General features: G+C 47.3%; 1 protein-coding gene across 1 annotated transcript in view; it reads right to left on the reverse strand.

Moving 5' to 3' along the window:
- The window catches only part of LOC140420917 (sodium- and chloride-dependent neutral and basic amino acid transporter B(0+)-like), a 128,385-nt gene that overhangs the window by 82,460 nt on the left and 27,253 nt on the right, over positions 1-18,672 (reverse strand). The window contains exons 5-7 of the mRNA XM_072505065.1: positions 9,934-10,072; positions 5,593-5,725; positions 946-1,086 (exon numbers count right to left, since the gene is read on the reverse strand). Of these exons, the coding sequence (XP_072361166.1) occupies positions 946-1,086; positions 5,593-5,725; positions 9,934-10,072 (413 nt within the window). The remainder of the gene's footprint in view (positions 1-945; positions 1,087-5,592; positions 5,726-9,933; positions 10,073-18,672) is intronic.

Below are 18,672 nucleotides of genomic sequence, written 5' to 3' on the forward strand. Positions count from 1 at the left end.
ATATATTATTTTATTTATTTTATTCTCCAACTCGTATTGATTTGATGTAGCTATTTGTTTTCTGCTATTATCATAGATTATCATAGATTATCATAGAATTTACAGTGCAGAAGGAGGCCATTCGGCCCATCGAGTCTGCACCGGCTCTTGGAAAGAGCACCCTACCCAAGGTCAACACCTCCACCCTATCCCCATAACCCAGTAACCCCACCCAACACTAACATTACTGTTCATGCGCTCATTTTGCACATTCAAATTTGGTATTTAAATTATGATTTTGGTGGAAAATGTATGTGGGGTTAGGGAAATAGTATTGTTAGCCCAAGATTCAGATACTTGCCCATTTGGTGGCTTGGTTAGAATTATGGGAGGGATTGTGGTAACTTGGCATGGACTTCATTTAGGCCTAATTGAATTGGATATCTTAAATTAAAGGCAGGCTGATGGGAATTCAGACTTAACCAAAGTCAAATACACAACCCACAGACAAACTACCAGAACATGTCTGGACCTGCACCATCAATCATCCATCAGTAGATTATTGATTCTATTGATATGCACCAATTTGTTTTGGGTTGCTCTGATTGAGCCAAACTTTCGGGCCCCAGAATTCCCACCATTACCTTATGCACAACTGGTTACATGCAAACAGCACCACGGGGGATGGACACTTGGGTCCCAGTGTCCTGTCATTTCATCCATTGGGTGGAAGGTGACCTAGACCATCCGGAAGACTGACCAGAGCAGGAAGGACGCTACCAGCGAGACCCAACTTCTCAAAGACGGACCTGAGAGACTCAGAGAATCAAACCCATGGCTCAAACGAAGCCATCTTTATGGGTAGTATAACGAACCTTGATAATCTTAACTAAATGTTTTGGACACATCAAACAATTCAACTAAAACTTAAAACTGAAATTCAATCAATTATACTGTTATGTTTACCTGGGCATCAGTCAGTTTGGAGAAGTCCGACTGGCTTCCAATGTAGAATTCAATTCCTTTATAGGCTCCCTCCAGGGTAAGACCTCGGATCAGGAGTATGGTCAGAATCACATAAGGGAACGTCGCAGTGAAATAAACCACCTGATCATGGAGAGGAACTTGTTAGATTTCCCTGTGTTGCTGGCACAACATTTACAGTATTGAATCCAACTGAATGGTAAACTGGTCGGATTGTAATCAAAGCATAGAATGAGGCAGAAAATAATTACATAAATCACATTAATTACATATTTAAATCTGAGCGACAAAATGTAACTGAACTTAAAGCATACACGGATGAAGCTGTTACAAGGGGCATAGCTATAAGGTTCAGGGTGGGAGATATAGGAGGGATGTCCGAGGTAGGTTCTTTACTCAGCGAGTGGTTAGGGTTTGGAATGGACTGCCTGCTGTGATTGTGGAGTCGGACACTTTAGGAACTTTCAAGCGGTTATTTGATAGGCACATGGAGCACACCAGAATGACAGGGAGTGCGATAGCTTGATCTTAGTTTCGGACAAGGCTCGGCACAACATCGAGGACCGAAGGGCCTGTTCTGTACTGTTCTATGTTCTATTACGGACCTTTTACACACTCATATTCAATGAAATAACATTTAAACTGGTGAAATGATCAGAATGCGATGAATATGTTTCACCCCACAGCTGGCTTTGCCATTCTTGTTGTCCTGATAAATCTAATTTCACACAAATAAAACCATGGCCCCCAGCTAAAACACAGCAGGACAGCCTCCCTTAATGTCACTGAGAGTGGAGGAGTCATACTCCTATCTGGCTGACGACATCACAAAGATCTTAATCTCTCCACAACCTCTCTCTATCTCTGTCATGCAAAGAACAAAGAACAAAGAAAATTAAGGCACAGGAACAGCCCCTTCGGTCCTCCCAGCCTGCGCCGATCCAGATCCTTTATCTAAACCTGTCACCTATTTTCCAAGGATCTACTTCCCTTTGTTCCCCTCCTGTTCATATATCTGTCTAGATGCATCTTAAATGATGCTATTGTGCCCGCCTCTACCACCTCCGCTGGCAAAGGGTTCCAGGCACCCATCTCCACCTGCGTAAAAAACTTTCCATGCACATCTCCCTTAAACTTTCCCCCTCTCACCTTGAAATCGTGACCCCTTGTAATTGACACCCCCACTCTTGGAAAAAGCTTGTTGCTACCACCCTGTCCATATCTCTCATAATTTTGCAGACCTCAATCAGGTCCTCCCACAACCTTCGTCTTTCCAACGAAAACAATCCTAATCTACTCAACCTTTCTTCATAGCTCGCACCCTCCATACCAGGCAACATCCTGGTGAACCCCCTCTGCACCCTCTCTAAAGCATCCACATCCTTCTGGTAATGTGGCGACCAGAACTGCACGCTGTATTCCAAATGTGGCCTAACCAAAGTCCTGTACAACTGTAACATGACCTGCCGACTCTTGTACTCAATACCCTATCCGATGAAGGCAAGCATGCTGTATGCCTTCTTGACCACTCTCTCGACCTGCGTTGCCACCTTCAGGGTACAATGGACCTGAACTCCCAGATCTCTCTGTACATCAATTTTCCCCAGGACTCTTCCATTGACCGTATAGTCCGCTCTTGAATTAGATCTTCCAAAATGCATCACCTTGCATTTGCCTGGATTGAACTCCATCTGCCATTTCGCTGCCCAACTCTCCAATCTATTTATATTTTGCTGTATTCTCTGACAGTCCTCCTCACTATCTGCAACTCCACCAATCTTAGTATCATCTGCAAACTTGCTAATCAGGCCACATATACCTTCGTCCAGATCATTTATGTATATCACAAACAACAGTGGTCCGATCACGGATCCTTGTGGAACACCACCAGTCACCTTTCTCCATATTGAAACACTCCCTTCCACCACTACTCTCTGTCTCCTGTTGCCCAGCCAGTTCTTTATCCATCTAGCTAGTACACCCTGAACCCCATACTACTTCACTTTTTCCATCAACCTGCCATGGGAAACTTTATCAAACACCTTACTGAAGTCCATGTATATGACATCTACAGCCCTTCCCTCATCAATTAACGTTGTCTCTTCCTCAAAGAATTCTATTAGGTTTATAAGACATGACCTTCCCTGCACAAAACCATGCTGCCTATCACTGATAAGTCTATTTTCTTCCAAATGTGAATAGATCCTATCCCTCAGTATCTTCTCCAACAGTTTGCCTACCACTGACGTCAAGCTCACAGGTCTATAATTCCCATGATTATCCCTGCTACCCTTCTTAAACAAAGGGATAACATTAGCAGTTCTCCAGTCCTCCGGGACCTCACGTGCTCAAGGATGCTGCAAAGATATCTGTTAAGGCCCCAATTATTTCTTCCCTCGCTTCCCTCAGTAACCTAGGATAGATCCCATCCGGAATGGGGACTTGTCCAGCTTAATGCCTTTTAGAATACCCAAAACTTCCCCCTTCCTTATGCCGACTTGACCGAGAGTATTTAAACATCCATCCTTAGCCTCAACATCCGTCATGTCCCTCTCCTTGGTGAATACCGATGCAAAGTACTCATTAAGAATCTCACCCATTTCCTCTGACTCCACGCATTATGCCCTCTTTTGTCTTTGAGTGGGCCAATCCTTTCTCTAGTTACCCTCTTGCTCCATATATACGAATAATAGGCTTTGGGATTTTCCTTAACCCTGTTAGCCAAAGATATTTCATGACCCCTTTTAGCCCTCTTTATTGCACGTTTGAAATTTGTCCTACATTCCCGATATTCCTCCAAAGCTTCATCAGATTTAAGTCGCCTAGATCTTATGTATGCTTCTTTTTTCATCTTAGCTAGTCTCACAATTCCACCCGTCATCCATGGTTCCCTAATCTTGCCATTTCTATCCCTCATTTTCACAGGGACATGTCTGTCCTGCACTCTAATCAACCTTTCCTTAAAAGACTCCCACATTTCAAATGTGGATTTATCCTTAAAGAGCTGATCCCAATCCACATTCCCTAGCTCCTGCCGAATTTTGTTATTCTTGGCCTTTCCCCAATTTAGCTCTCTTTCTTTAGGACCACTCTCGTCTTTGTCCATGAGTATTCTAAAACTTACGGAATTGTGATCGCTATTCCCAAAGTAATCACCGACTGAAACGTCAACCACCTGGCCGGGATCATTCCCCAATACCAGGTCCAGTATGGCCCCTTCCCGAGTTGGACTATTTACATACTGCTCTAAAAAACTCTCCTGGATGCTCCTTATAAATTCTGCTCCATCTACACCTCCAACACTACATGAGTCCCATTCAATGCTGGGGAAGTTAAAATCTCCCATCACGACCACCCTATTGCTCCTACATTTTTCTATAATCTGTCCACATATTTGGACCTCTACTTCACGCTTGCTTTTGGGAGGCCTGTAGTAAAGTCCCAACAATGTTACTGCACCCTTCCTATTTCTTAGCTCTACCCATACTGCCTCAGGGCTCGAATCCTCCATCGTGCTCTCCTTAATCACAGCTGTGATATCATCTCTGACCAGTAATGCAACTCCTCCACCCCTTTTACCTCCCTCTCGAAGCATCTATACCCTGGGATATTTAGTTGCCAGTCTTGCCCTTCCCTCAACCAAGTCTCCATAATACCAATAACATCATATTCCCAGATACTAATCCAAGCCCTAAATTCACCTGCCTTACCTGCTACACTTCTCGCATTGAAACAAATGCACCTCAGACCACCTGTCCCTTTGCGTTCATCATCTCTTCCCTGTCTACTCTTCCCCTTCGTCACATTGAGTTTATTATCTAGTACCTTACTGGCTTTAGTTGCTGCCTCTTTACTGACCTCTAACTTCCTAATCTGGTTCCCATCCCCCTGCACATTATAAATGATGTTCATAGAATTTACAGTGCAGAAGGAGGCCATTCAGCCCATCGAGTCTGCGCCGGCTCTTGGAAAGAGCACCCTACTCAAGCCCACACCACCCTATCCCCATAACCCAGTAACCCAACTCAACCAACACTAAGGGCAATTTAGCATGGCCAATCCACCTAACCTGCACATCTTTGGACTGTGGGAGGGAACCGGATCACCCGGAGGAAACCCACGCACACATGGGGAGAACGTGCAGACTCCGCACAGTCAGTGACCCAGCTGGGAATCGAACCTGGGACCCTGGAGCTGTGAAGCAATTGCGCTAACCACTATGCTACCATGCTACCCATTAGTTTAAAACATCCCCAATAATGTTAGCAAAAGCACCCCCTCGGACATGTTGTGGACCTGGAAGCACTGTCCACCACAACCCATATATTTTAAAACCTTTGAGTGGACAGGTCAGCTCCTCCTCTGTCCTCACTGTGACGACACAGTAACACTACCTGATCAATCCAGAATCTCAATTAACAACTCTGAAAATGCTCTACTCTACTTCCACAAGATTTGCAACAGGTTAGTCTAAATCATCTTGCCTGCAAGTTGGGTGCCTGATCATTTCAATAAATTTGCTAGTGCATCTATTTTGCATCTGTTCACGTGGTTATTTTCTATGTAAAGAATACTTTGAATGGACCTGCGGGCTCTACTTTGTTTTTCATACATAACCAATCATTTTACCTTTCCTGAAGATTTGATTCCTTTCGATAACGCTGCCCCAACCATCAGCCAGACCAGAAGCTGACAGAGTGCCAAATACCAGACTATCTCCCCAGTCTCATCCATTGAACGGGCACGGCGTAAAACCACTTTGCTAAAAATAGTAAGAACAGGAAACACCACCTATAAGAACAGACTTGATTACACACAATCATCATCAGATGAATATATAAAACAAGAAAGAGTGGCTAAGGAAGACATTGGTCTTTTAGAGGATGAGTAGGGGGATTTAATAATGGAAAATGAGGAAATGGCTGAGGCATTGAACAGGTATTTTGTATTAGTCTTCACAGTGGAAGACACAAATAACATGCTATTAATTGATGGAAAAGAGGCTCTGGCAGGTGAGCATCTAGAAATTATCATTATCACTAAGGAGGTAGTGTTGGGTAAGCTAATGGGGCTAAAGGTGGACAGGTCTCCTGGCCCTGATGGAATGCATCCTCGGGTACTAAAAGAGATGGTGGGGGAAATTGGTGGGAGGCTTTTCCCCAGGGTAGAGGGGTCAATTACTAGGGGGCATAGGTTTAAGGTGAGAGGGGCAAAGTTTAGAGTAGATGTACGAGGCAAGTTTTTTACGCAGAGGGTAGTGGGTGCCTGGAACTCACTACCGGAGGAGGTAGTGGAGGCAGGGACGATAGGGACATTTAAGGGGCATCTTGACAAATATATGAATAGGATGGGAATAGAAGGATACGGACCCAGGAAGTGTAGAAGATTGTAGTTTAGTCGGGCAGTATGGTCGGCGCGGGCTTGGAGGGCCGAAGGGCCTGTTCCTGTGCTGTACATTTCTTTGTTCTTTGTTCTTTGAAATAGCAAATGAGCTTGTGGTAATTTATGAAAATTCGTTTGACTTTGGGGCGGTTCTGGCAGATTTGAAAACAGTAAATATGATGCTACATTTTTAAAAAGGAGGTAGACAAAAGGCAGGTAACTATAGGCTGGTTAGCTTAACTTTTGTAGTAGAGAAAATTCTTGAATCTATCCTCAAGGAATAAATAGCGAGACATCTGGATAGAAATTGTCCCATTGGGCAGATGCAGCATGAGTTCATGAAAGGCAGGTCATGTTTAACTAATTTACTGGAATTCTTTGAGGACTTTAGGAGCACAGTGGACCATGGGGAACCAGTGGATAAGGTGTATCTGGATTTACAGAAGGCATTCAACAAGGTGCAGCACAAAAGGCTGCTGCATAAGATAAAGATTCACTTTGTTATGGGTAATGTATTCACATGCATAGAAGATTGGTTCACTGGCAGAAAGTAAAGAGTGGGGATAAATGGGTGTTTATCTGGATGGTGATCAGTAGCTAGTGGTTTGCCTCAGGGATCAGTGTTGGCACCGCAATTGTTTACAATTTAAATAGATGATTTGGAGTTGGGGGTCCAAGTGTAATGTGTCAAAGTTTGCAGATGACGCTAAAATGAGTGGTAGAGAAAAGTGTGCAGAGGACACTGAAAGTCTGCAGAGGGATATAGCTAGCTTAAGCGAGTGGGCAAGGGTCTCACAGATGGAGTACAATGTTGGTCAATGTGAAGTCATCCATTTTGGTTGGAATAACAGCAAAATGGACTATTATTTAAATGGTAAAAGATTGCAGCATACTGCTGTGCAGAGGGGCTGGGGTGTCTGTGTGCATTAATCGCAAAAAGTTGTTGCAGGCGCAGCAGGTAATTAAGGCAAATGGAATGTTGTCCTTCATTTCTAGAGAGATGGAGTTTCAAAGCAGGGAGGTTATGTTGCAGTTGTATAGAGTGCTGGTTAGGCCACACCTATGATTTTATGATTGTATGACCTGGAGTACTGTGTATGGTGTTGGTCTTCTTACTTGAGAAAGGATGTACTGGCACTGGAGGGGATGCAGAGGAGATTCACCAAGTTGATTCTGGAGTCAAGAGGATTAACTTATGAGGAGAGACTAAGTAGACTGGGACTATACTCATTCGAATTTAGAAGAATGAGGGGGGATCTTGCAGAAACATAAAATTATGAAGGGAATAGATAAGCTAGAATCAGGGAAGTTGCTTCCACTGGTGGGTGAAACTAGGGGGCATAACCTCAAAGTACAGAGGAACAGATTTAGGACTGAGTTGTGGAGGAACTTCTTCATCCAAGGGTTGTGAATCTGTGGAATTCCTTGCCCAGTGAAACAGTTGAGGCTACCTTATTGAATGCTTTTAAGAAAAAGTTAGCTACATTTTTGAACAGTAGAGAAATTAAGGGTTATGATGAGCAGGCGGGTAAGTGGAGCTGAGTCCACAAAAAATCAGCCATGATCTTACTGAATGGTGGAGATGGCCTTCTTACGTTCTTATAATAATCTTTATTGAATAATCTTTCTTAGTGTTACAAGTAGGCTTACAGTAACACTGCAATGAAGTTACTGTGAAACCACAGAGAGAGAATCAAACACTTTTCCTAGTCGCCACACTCCGGCGCCTGTTCAGGTTCACTGAGGGAGAATTCAGAATGTCCAATTCACCTGACAAGCACACCTTTCGGGCCTTGTGGGAGGAAATCGGAGCACCCGGAGGAAACCCACGCAGACACGGGGAGAACATGCAGACTCCACACAGACAGTGACCAGGAATCGAACCCGGGTCCCTGGCACTGTGAAGCCACAGTGCTAACCACTATGCTATCATGCCACCCTACATAGATACAATTAAGAGTAGTTGGTCAAATGTTCATATATTTGAACAATATTCAATTGAAAAATAATCAGTTCCACTTTTAGAAATGAATTATACCAACAACCAAGATGAAATATGTGTCTGTTACGATTTCTCTCTCTATTTCTACTAATATTTTTAAACATTGTTTAAGCAGTGAGTGCTGATAAGATTCCCTGGAGAGCTAATTTAATGTGATGGATTTCCTGACAGTGCTTCACTGACTGACATACAATGCACTGTTAAAATTACCTAGATTCGTCTCTGTTTCCCAACAAATTCAGCTCCTTCATATTGTTAAATATGGTTCCTGATGTGTTGGGTGTTCTGGATCACAAACAGGTCACCAACACTGGAAGTGGTGCAACTCTATTTTATTATAAGGTTAACTATATTAACACACTTGAACTGTGGGTAAATGCAATACCAGCTTTAACTGTTGACCCTTGCCTAGTCCTAACCAGGTGATGCACTCAGCACATGGTGAATGTCTGTGTTGCAGGCTGTTAGCTCTGTGCTCCGAGCTGGCTGCTACTAGAATGAGCGGGAACTCTCTTGTCCCCTGTCTTTATAGTGCGTGTGCTCTCACTGGTGATTGGCAGCGGTGTTGTGTATGCTGATTGGTCCCACTGCATGTCCATCAGTGTGTGTCTGCACCATGATATACTGGTGTATATTATGACAGTCCCTGCTCCCAGATACTTTCCCCCAATTCAGTTCCCAGGTCTATGAGTTGAACACAACACTTGATTGAATTAAACACACAGAGAAAGGGATTGGTTCACTGATGGTTAGAACAATTTCATCGGCCAAAGGCATGTATATAGAGTGAGGTCACAGATCAGCCATGATCTCACTGAATGGCAGGATAAGTTCGAGGGGGCTGAATGGCCTACTCCTGTTCTATGTTTAGAAATTCTAGTCATGATATGTTTCCTTGAACAGTAAGAAAATAAAAAAACAAAATCAATAAAGTTATCATTGTATAAATATTGTTGAAGTGAACCTGCAGTGTTAGAAACCAGGGAGCTGTTTACTAATGAAAGGACTCCCGTTGTGATGCGATTTTCAAACAGGTGAATGATGTAAATAGTACCTCCATCTAAATTAAACAGCTTTTCACTCATTAAACAGGACATTCTCCCAACGAACCTTCCCAAGTAGAAGCTCCTGGTACAGCTGTGCAGGTTCTCTTTTGTTACCTTACTGTAGTGTGTTTGGCAGCACTACTGTATGTAACATTCGCTACTCAATCCAGTTGCTGCAGAGGCTTGCTGCAGCTTGATGAAGAAGGTTTGAAGTCGTCCAGAGGTATTGAAAGGTTTATTGAGTAACAGAATTTAACAACTGTGTGAGTTCTTACTTTAAGATCAATACCAGTGGAAAGGTTACAATGTTTATATACAGTAGCTATGTCTGACCACACTAATAGCCCTGAGCTAGATCTATGCTCCTGCTCTCATCACATTCTAATCACCAAGAGATGCAGAGAGCCGCTTGCGTCTGTTTTTATACCTGCCAGTGCTGCCCCCTGGTGATCTTTCAATTTCCCATTAATCCCTTATGTACATACCCATGTAAAGATCACTACAGGTTCTAGGTGTAACTTTTTGTAGTCATTTACTTACTCCCAGTATTGCTCACTTGGACCCTGGTGAGGAACGTAGATTTCTGATCCATTTGGACAAGTTTCATTGTTTACATGCAGCCATGTTGTATTCACAATTTTAAAATATCCATCATCCAGAGTGAGATTGCAGAGTGGATCTAGAAAATGAGGAATGTAATTTCAGAATCAAATTTCTGAATGTTAACTGTCTCACAGAATAATCTTGACATTTCTTGGCCTGACATTTCCTCCATTTAGTATCCTGGGATGTGTAATCTCATACCCTGGCATATCCCCCCACCCCCCTCTACCTTTAACACCAAGCCAGGGGATCACAGTGGTTCAATGAAGAGTGCAGGAGAACATGCCGGGAGTAGCACCAGACATGCCCAAAAATGTGGTGTAAACCTGGTGAAGCTACAACACAGGACTATTTGTGTGCCAAACAGCATAAGTGGCAAGTAAGACACAAAGCTAAGCGATTCCACAACCAACAGATCAGATCTAACTTCTGCAGTCCTGCCACATAGCGTTGGTAGCACAGTGGGAGGGGGGTGGGGGTGGGGGCGAGGGGGAGAGGGGGGTGAACATCAGCAACAGGGAAACAACTAGGGGAAGAAACAGAGGGAAGGGAACATTGGGGGGACAGCAACGAGGGGGTGGAAGAGGACAGGGTGAGGGAGAAAGTTCCATAAGGGAAACAAAGGGGCGAATTTAGTAAGGCCATTAGGCTGACTACAACAGTCTACAGGTGGCGACTTGGAACACAAAGAACAAAGAACAAAGAAAAGGACAGCACAGGAACAGGCCCTTCAGCCCTCCAAGCCTGCCCCGATCATGCTGCCCATCTAAACTAAAATCCTCTACACTTCCGGATCCGTATTCCTCTGTTCCCATCCTATTCATGTATTTGTCAAGTTGCCCCTTAAACGTCAATATCGTCCCTGCTTCCAGTACCTTCTCCGGCAGCGACTTCCAGCACCCACTACCCTCTGTGTAAAAAACTTGCCTCGCACATCTCCTATAAACCTTGCCCCTTGCACCTTAAACCTATGCCCCCGAGTAATTGACCCCTCTAACCTGGGAAAAAGTCTCTGACTGTCCACTCTATGCCCCTCATAATTTTGTAGACCTCTATCAGGTCGCCCCTCAACCTTCTTCGTTCCAGTGAGAACATACCAAGTTTATTCAACCTCGCCTCACACCTAATGCCCTCCACACCAGGCAACATCCTGGTAAATCTCTTCTGCACCCGCTCTAAAGCCTCCACATCCTTCTGGTTGTGTGGCGACCAGAATTGAACATTATACTCTCAAGTGCGGCCTAACTAAGGTTCTATACCGCTGCTCCATGACTTGCTAATTTTTATATTCAATGCCCCGGCCAATGAAGGCAAGCATGCCTTCTTGACTACCTCTCCACCTGTGTTGCCCCTTTCAGTGACCTGTGGACCTGTACACCAAGATCTCTCTGACTGTCAATACTCTTGAGGGTTCTACCATTCACTGTATATTCCCGACCTGTATTAGACCTTCCAAAATGCATCACCTCCCCGTGTGTGCGTGGGTTTCCTCCGGGTGCTCCGGTTTCCTCCCACAGTCCAAAGATGTGCAGGTTAGGTGGATTGGCCATGATAAATTGCCCTTAGTGTCCAAAATTGCCCTTAGTGTTGGGTGGGGTTACTGGGTTATGGGGATAGGGTGGAGGTGTTGACCTTGGGTAGGGTGCTCTTTCCAAGAGCCGGTGCAGACTCGATGGGCCGAATGGCCTCCTTCTGCACTGTAAATTCTATGATAATCTATAACCTCACATTTGTCCGAATTAAACTCCATCTGCCATCTCGCCGCCCAAGTCGCCAAACAATCTAAATCCTGCTGTATCCTCTGACAGTCCTCATCGCTATCCGCAATTCCACCAACCTATGTGTCGTCCGCAAACTTACTAATCAGACCAGTTACATTTTCCTCCAAATCATTTATATATACCACGAACAGCAGAGGTCCCAGCACTGATCCCTGCGGAACACCACTAGTCACAGCCCTCCAATCAGAAAAGCACCCTTCCATTGATACTCTCTGCCTTCTATGACCTAGCCAGTTCTGTATGCATCTTGCCAGTGTGGGAGTCACCACTGTTGTATATATCACATATGAGATGTAATACGGTAAGGCTCCTATACTACAGGTACTGGGATAGATCCCTGTCTGCTGGCTCCGCCCAGCGGGCGGAGTATAAATGTGTGTGCTCACCGAACTGCAGCTATTTTGGCAGCAGCTGCAGGAGGCTACACATCTCTGCTTAATAAAGCCTCGCTTACACTCTACTCTCGTCTCGTCGTAATTGATAGTGCATCAGCCAGCTCACCTCTGATCCCAGGTGACTTCAACTTTTGTACCAGTCTGCCATGAGGAACCTTGCCAAAGGCCTTACTGAAGTCCATATAGACAACATTCACTGCCCTACCTGCATCAATCATCTTTGTGACCTCCTCGAAAAACTCTATCAAGTTAGTGAGAAACGACCTCCGCTTCACAAAACCGTAGTGCCTCTCGCTAATACGACCTCTTGCTTCCAAATGGGAGTAGATCCTGTCTCGAAGAATTCTCTCCAGTAATTTCCCTACCACTGACGTAAGGCTCACCGGCCTGTAGTTCCCTGGATTATCCTTGCTACCCTTCTTAAACAAAGGAACAACATTGGCTATTCTCCACTCCTCTGGGACATCACCTGAAGACAGTGAGGATCCAAAAATTTCTGTCAAGGCCTCAGCAGTTTCCTCTCCAGCCTCCTTCAGTATTCTGCGGTAGATCCCATCAGGCCCTGGGGACTTATCCACCTTAATATTTTTCAAAACGCCCAACACCTCGTATTTTTGGATCTCAATGTGACCCAGGCTATCTACACACCCTTCGGCAGACTCAACATCCACCAATTCCTTCTCTTTGGAGATGCAAAGTATTCATTTAGTACCTCGCCCATTTCCTCTGGCTTCACACATAGATCCCCTCCCCTGTCCTACAGTGGGCCAACCCTTTCCCTATCTACCCGCTTGCTTTTTTTGTACGTGTAGAAAGCCTTGGGACTTTCCATAATCCTATTTGCCAATGACTTTCCGTGATCCCTTCTAGCCCTCCTGACTCCTTGCTTAAGTTCCTCCCAACTTACCTTGTATTCCACACAGGCTTTGTCTGTTCCCAGCCTTCTAGCCCTGACAAATGCCTCCTTTTTCTTTTTGACGTGGCCTACAATATCCCTCGTTGTCCAAGGATAGCGAAATTTGCCATATTTATCCTTCTTCCTCACAGGAACATGCCGGTCCTGAATTCCTTTCAACTGACATTTGAAAGCCACCCACATGTCAGATATTGATTTACTCACAAACACCCACCCCCAGTCTATATTCTTCAGTTCCCGCCTAATATTGTTATAATTAGCCTTCCCCCAATTTAGCACATTCACCCGAGGACCACTCTTATCCTTGTCCACCAGCACTTTAAAACTTACTGAATTGTGGTCACTGTTCCTGAAATGCTCCCCTACTGAAACTTCTACCACCTGGCCGGGCTCATTCCCCAATACCAGGTCCAATACAGCCCCTTCCCTAGTTGGACCATCTACATATTGTTTTAAGAAGCCCTCCTGGATGCTCCTTAGAAACACTGCCCCGTCCAATCCCCTGGCACTAAGTGAGTCCCAGTCAATATTGGAGAAGTTAAAGTCCCCCATCACAACAACCCTGTTGCTTTTACTCCTTTCCAAAATCTGTCTACCTATCTGCTCCGCTATCTCCCGCTGGCTTTTGGGCGGCCTGTAGTAAACCCCCAACATTGTGACTGCACCCTTCTTATTCCTGATCTCTACTCATATAGCCTCGCTGCCCTCTGAGGTGTCCTCCCGCATTACAGCTGTGTTATTCTCCCTAACCAGTAGCGCAACTCCTCCACCCCTTTTACCTCCCCCTCTATACCGCCTGAAACATCTAAATCCTGGAAAAGATTAGCTGCCAATCCTGTCCTTTCCTCAACCAGGTCTCTGTAATGGCAACATCATAGTTCGAAGTACTAATCCAAGCTCTGAGTTCATCTTCCTTACCAGTTATACTTCTTGCATTAAAACATATGCACTTCAGGCCACCAGTCCCGCTGTTTTCAGCAACATCTCCCTGTCTTTTCTTCCTCAGAGCCATAGTGGCCCTATTTCCTAGTTCTCCCTCAATCTTTTCACCTTCTGACCTATTGCTCCGGTGCCCACCCCCCTGCCATACTAGTTTAAACCCTCCCGTGTGACACTTGCAAACCTCGCGGCCAGGATATTTATGCCCCTTCAGTTTAGATGCAACCCGTCCTTCTTATTCAGGTCACACCTGCCCCGGAAGAGCTCTCAGTGGTCCAGATAACTGAAACCCTCCCTCCTACACCAGCTGTTTAGCCACATGTTTAGCTGCTCTATCTTCCTATTTCTAGCCTCACTGGCACATGGCACAGGGAGTAATCCTGAGATTACAACCCGAGAGGTCCTTTGTTTTAACTTTCTGCCTAGCTCCCTGAACTTCAGCTGCAGGACCTCATCCCCCTTCCTGCCTATGTCGTTAGTACCAATATGTACCACGACCTCTGCCTGTTTGCCCTCCCCCTTCAGGATGCCCGCTACCTATTCTGAGACATCCTGGACCCTGGCACCAGGGAAGCAACATACCATCCTGGAGTCTCTTTCATGTCCACAGAAGCGTCTACCTGTGCAGACAACGAGAAACATGGGGGGATGGCGAGCACGCCCAAACGTGCAATATTACCACTGGGCTTCAACTGCGGAAAGGGCAAAGGAACAGACAAAGGAGCCAGAACGCGAGTGGGTGAGAATGGAAGAGGGTTCCTGCATGGGGGCCTCCCTTTGGATCCTGGCCATGGCTGCACTCACAACCCCACCGAACAAACACTCAACGAGCCCAGTGGCGATTGCAACACTCTGGTCATGGAACCAACTGTGACAGCACTTGGGATTAACTTAAGTGTCTGTAAAAGCTCACATCTGCACCAACCACCGGTTTGCACCAGCCATAATGGACGGCACCTTCAAAAGTTGGAGACAGGATTGAGGGACGCTGACAGTTAGGGACTGCGCCACAGACAACATACTGACAACACTTGAGGAACCAACAGAGAGGTTCCAGCTGTTGGGGGGAAACGAGCTAAGATACATGCAGGTGAAAAACCTCTTGCATAGGGAAACAAAAATGTACCCACGACTACCACAACAGTCATTGTTGGAGGACTTTCTTGACGCGTACATTCTAGGGAGGGGGAACTGTATGGGCGACTACTGGAAAACGCAGGTACACCACTGGTCGAGACAAGGGGAAAGTGGGAGGAAGACCTAGGCTTTGAAATAGGGTGGGGACTCTGGAGCGAATTATTGCACAGGGTCAACTCCACCTCCACTTCTGCAAGGCTAAGCCTAATGCAGGTAAAAGTCGTACACAGAACCCACTTAACCTGAACCTCAATGAGCCGGTTCTTCCCAGAGGTGGAGGACAAATGCAAATGGTGACATGGAGGGCTGGCCAACCATGTCTACATGTTTTGGGCTTGTCCCAGACTTGTCGAGTTCTGAACAGCTTTCTTCAATGCAGTGTGTGTGGTAGTCACCACTGTTTGTATAATACGTATATGAGAGGTAATACGGTAAGACTCCTTTACTACAGATACGGGGGTAGATCCCTGCCTGCTGACTCCGCCCAGTATGCGGAGTATAAATGTGCATGCTCACCGAGCTGCAGCCATTTCGGCAGCAGCTGCAGGAGGCAACACATCTCTGCTTAATGAAGCCTCGATTACTCTCTACTGTCGTCTCGTCGTAATTGATAGTGCATCAATTTATTAAGCAGAGATTTTACAGCGATGGACCTACGCATCAAGCCAGATCGCCTGCGGCTGCACCCTCAAGTAGACAATGCCACGTTTGCCTTCGACCACTGGCGAGCTTGGTTTGAAGCCTACATCGGAGCAGCGACAGAACAACCCTCAGAAGCACAGAAACTCCAGATCCTGTACACACGGTTGAGCATCTGATATTTTTCCCCTTATCCGGGATGCGCCCAACGACACTGAGGCCATGGCGCTTCTGAAAGAGAACTACACCCGGCCGATCAACAAACTCTACGCCAGGCACCTCCTGTCCACACGGCAACAACTCCCCGGTGAGTCATTGCACGATTTCTGGCGTGGCGAGCACGCCTTGGCAAGGAACTGCGATTGCCAAGCAGTTTCAGCCGTTGAACATACTGAACTCCTAATCAGGGACGCTTTCGTTACGGACATAGGGTCGGCGTACATCCACCAACGCCTCTTAGAAGGGGGTACGCTCGACCTCGCGGCGACCAAGAAACTCACGACCTCACTAATGGTAGCCTCCTGTAATGTAAGGCGTACGCCCCCGACCGCACGACGTCCCCCTCATGGACATTGTGAGCCTCACCAGCGGCTGCTCCCAGCCAAACCCAAGCGTGCGCCGCGCCGCAGCCAGCAAACCCCGGGGGGTCCAAGTGCTATTTGTGCGGGCAGACAAGGCACCCCCGGCAGCGCTACCCGGCACGGAGTCCAATCTGCAACACCTGCGGGAAGAAAGGACATTTTGCTGCGGTGTGCCAGGCACGGTCGATCGCCGCTGTATCGAGGCCCAGTGTTCCTGCACCCCCCACGTGCGACCCTTGGGCGCCACCATTTTTGTCCCCGCAGCCCACGTGCGGACTGTGGGCGCTGCCATCTTCCTCTCAGCAGAACACATGCGGCCCATGGGCGCCGCCATCTTTCTCTCAGCAGAACACAAGCGGCCTGTGGGTGCCGCCATCTTCCCCCCATCAGGCCTCGTGCGGCCCGTGGGTGCCTTTAACGCCGCCCCCCACATGCGCCTTGTGGGCGCCGCCATACTCAGCGCCATTTTGGATGGCGCCTCAGGACCCCTGCTCGTCGGGCACCTCATCTGGCCGCTTCTGACCAGCGCGGGCCCATCATCACCAGCCGCATGCTCGACCAGTCCCGGCTACACAACCTCGCAACCGCGACAATGACGGTGAAAGCCGATGGCCACAAGACACCTTGCCTTCTCGACTCTGTGACCTTCATCCACCCTGCTACGGTAAGGCGCTGCTCACTCATGGTACACCCTGTTACCCAAAGAATTTCCCTGGCCTCCGGATCCCATTCCGTGGAAATCCGGGGGTACTGCATCGCCACCCTCACCGTCCAGGGCATAGAATTCAGCAACTTCTGACTCTACGTCCTCCCCAACCTCTGCGCTGCCCTGTTACTCGGCCTGGACTTCCAGTGCAACCTCCAAAGTCTAACTCTAAAATTCGGCGGACCCCTACCACCCCTCACCGTGTGCGGTCTCACGACCCTTAAGGTCGACCCACCCTCCCTGTTTGAAAACCTCACCCCAGATTGCAAGCCCGTCGCCACCAGGAGCAGACGGGACAGTGCCCAGGACAGGACCTTCATCGTCGGAGGTCCAGCGGCTACTGCGGGAAGACATCCTTGAGGCCAGCAACAGCACCTGGAGAGCCCAAGTGGCAGTTGTAAATACTGGGGAGAAACACAGGATGGTCATTGACTACAGTCAGACCATCAATCGGTACACACAGCTCGACGCAAACCCCCTGCCACGCATGTCTGATATTGGCAATCAGATTGCACAGTACCGGGTCTTCTCCACAGTGGACCTGAAATCTGCCTACCACCAGAAGTGGATGGCCACCTTTACCACTTCCTTAGGGTTCTGTTCGAGGTCACTAATGGGGTCTCGTTCTTCCAACAGGAGATGGACCGAATGGTTGACCGATATGGACTGCAGGCTACCTTCCTGTACCTTGATAATGTCACCATCTGCGGCCACGACCAGCAGGACCACAATGCTAACCTTTTCAAATGTCTCCACACCACCAAACTCCTGAACCTCACGTATAACAAGGAGAGGTGTGTGTTCAGCACCAACCGTTTAGCCATCCTTGGCTATGTGGTGCAAAATGGAGTTTTCGGGCCCGACCCCGATCGCATGCGCCCCCTCATGGAACTCCCCCTCCCCCACTGCCCTCAAACGATGCCTGGGGTTCTTCTCATACTACGCCCAGTGGGCCCCTAACAATGCGGACAAGGCCCGCCCTCTCATCCACTCCGCAGTTTTCCCCCTGATGGCTGAGGCCCACCAGGCCTTCAACCATATCAAGGCCGACAGCGCCAAGGCCGCGATGCACGCGGTCGATGAGACCCTCCCCTTTCAAGTCGAGAGCGATGCATCAGGCGTCGCTCTGGCCACCACCCTCAACCAGGCAGGCAGCCCCGTGGCATTCTTTTCCCGCACCCTCCATGCATCCGGGATTCAGCACTCCTCTGTCGAAAAAGATGCCCAAGCCATCGTTGAAGCTGTGCGGCATTGGAGGCATTACCTGGCCGGCAGGAGATTCACTCTCCCCACTGACCAACGGTCGGTAGCCTTCATGGTCAATAATACGCAACAAGGCAAGATCAAAAATGATAAAATCTTGAAGTGGAGGATCGAGCTCTCCACCTACAATTATGAGATTTTGTAACGTACCGGTAAGCTCAATGAGCCCCGTGATGCCCTATCCCGAGGTACATGTGCCAGCGCACAAGTGGACCGACTCCGGGCCCTACACGATGGTCTCTGTCACCCGGTGCTTTCACTTCATAAAGGCCCGCAACGTACCTTACTCCATTGCGGAAGTCAGGATGGTCACCAAAGA

This window comes from Scyliorhinus torazame, chromosome 5 (assembly GCF_047496885.1).
Source record: "Scyliorhinus torazame isolate Kashiwa2021f chromosome 5, sScyTor2.1, whole genome shotgun sequence".
NCBI lineage: Eukaryota > Metazoa > Chordata > Chondrichthyes > Carcharhiniformes > Scyliorhinidae > Scyliorhinus > Scyliorhinus torazame.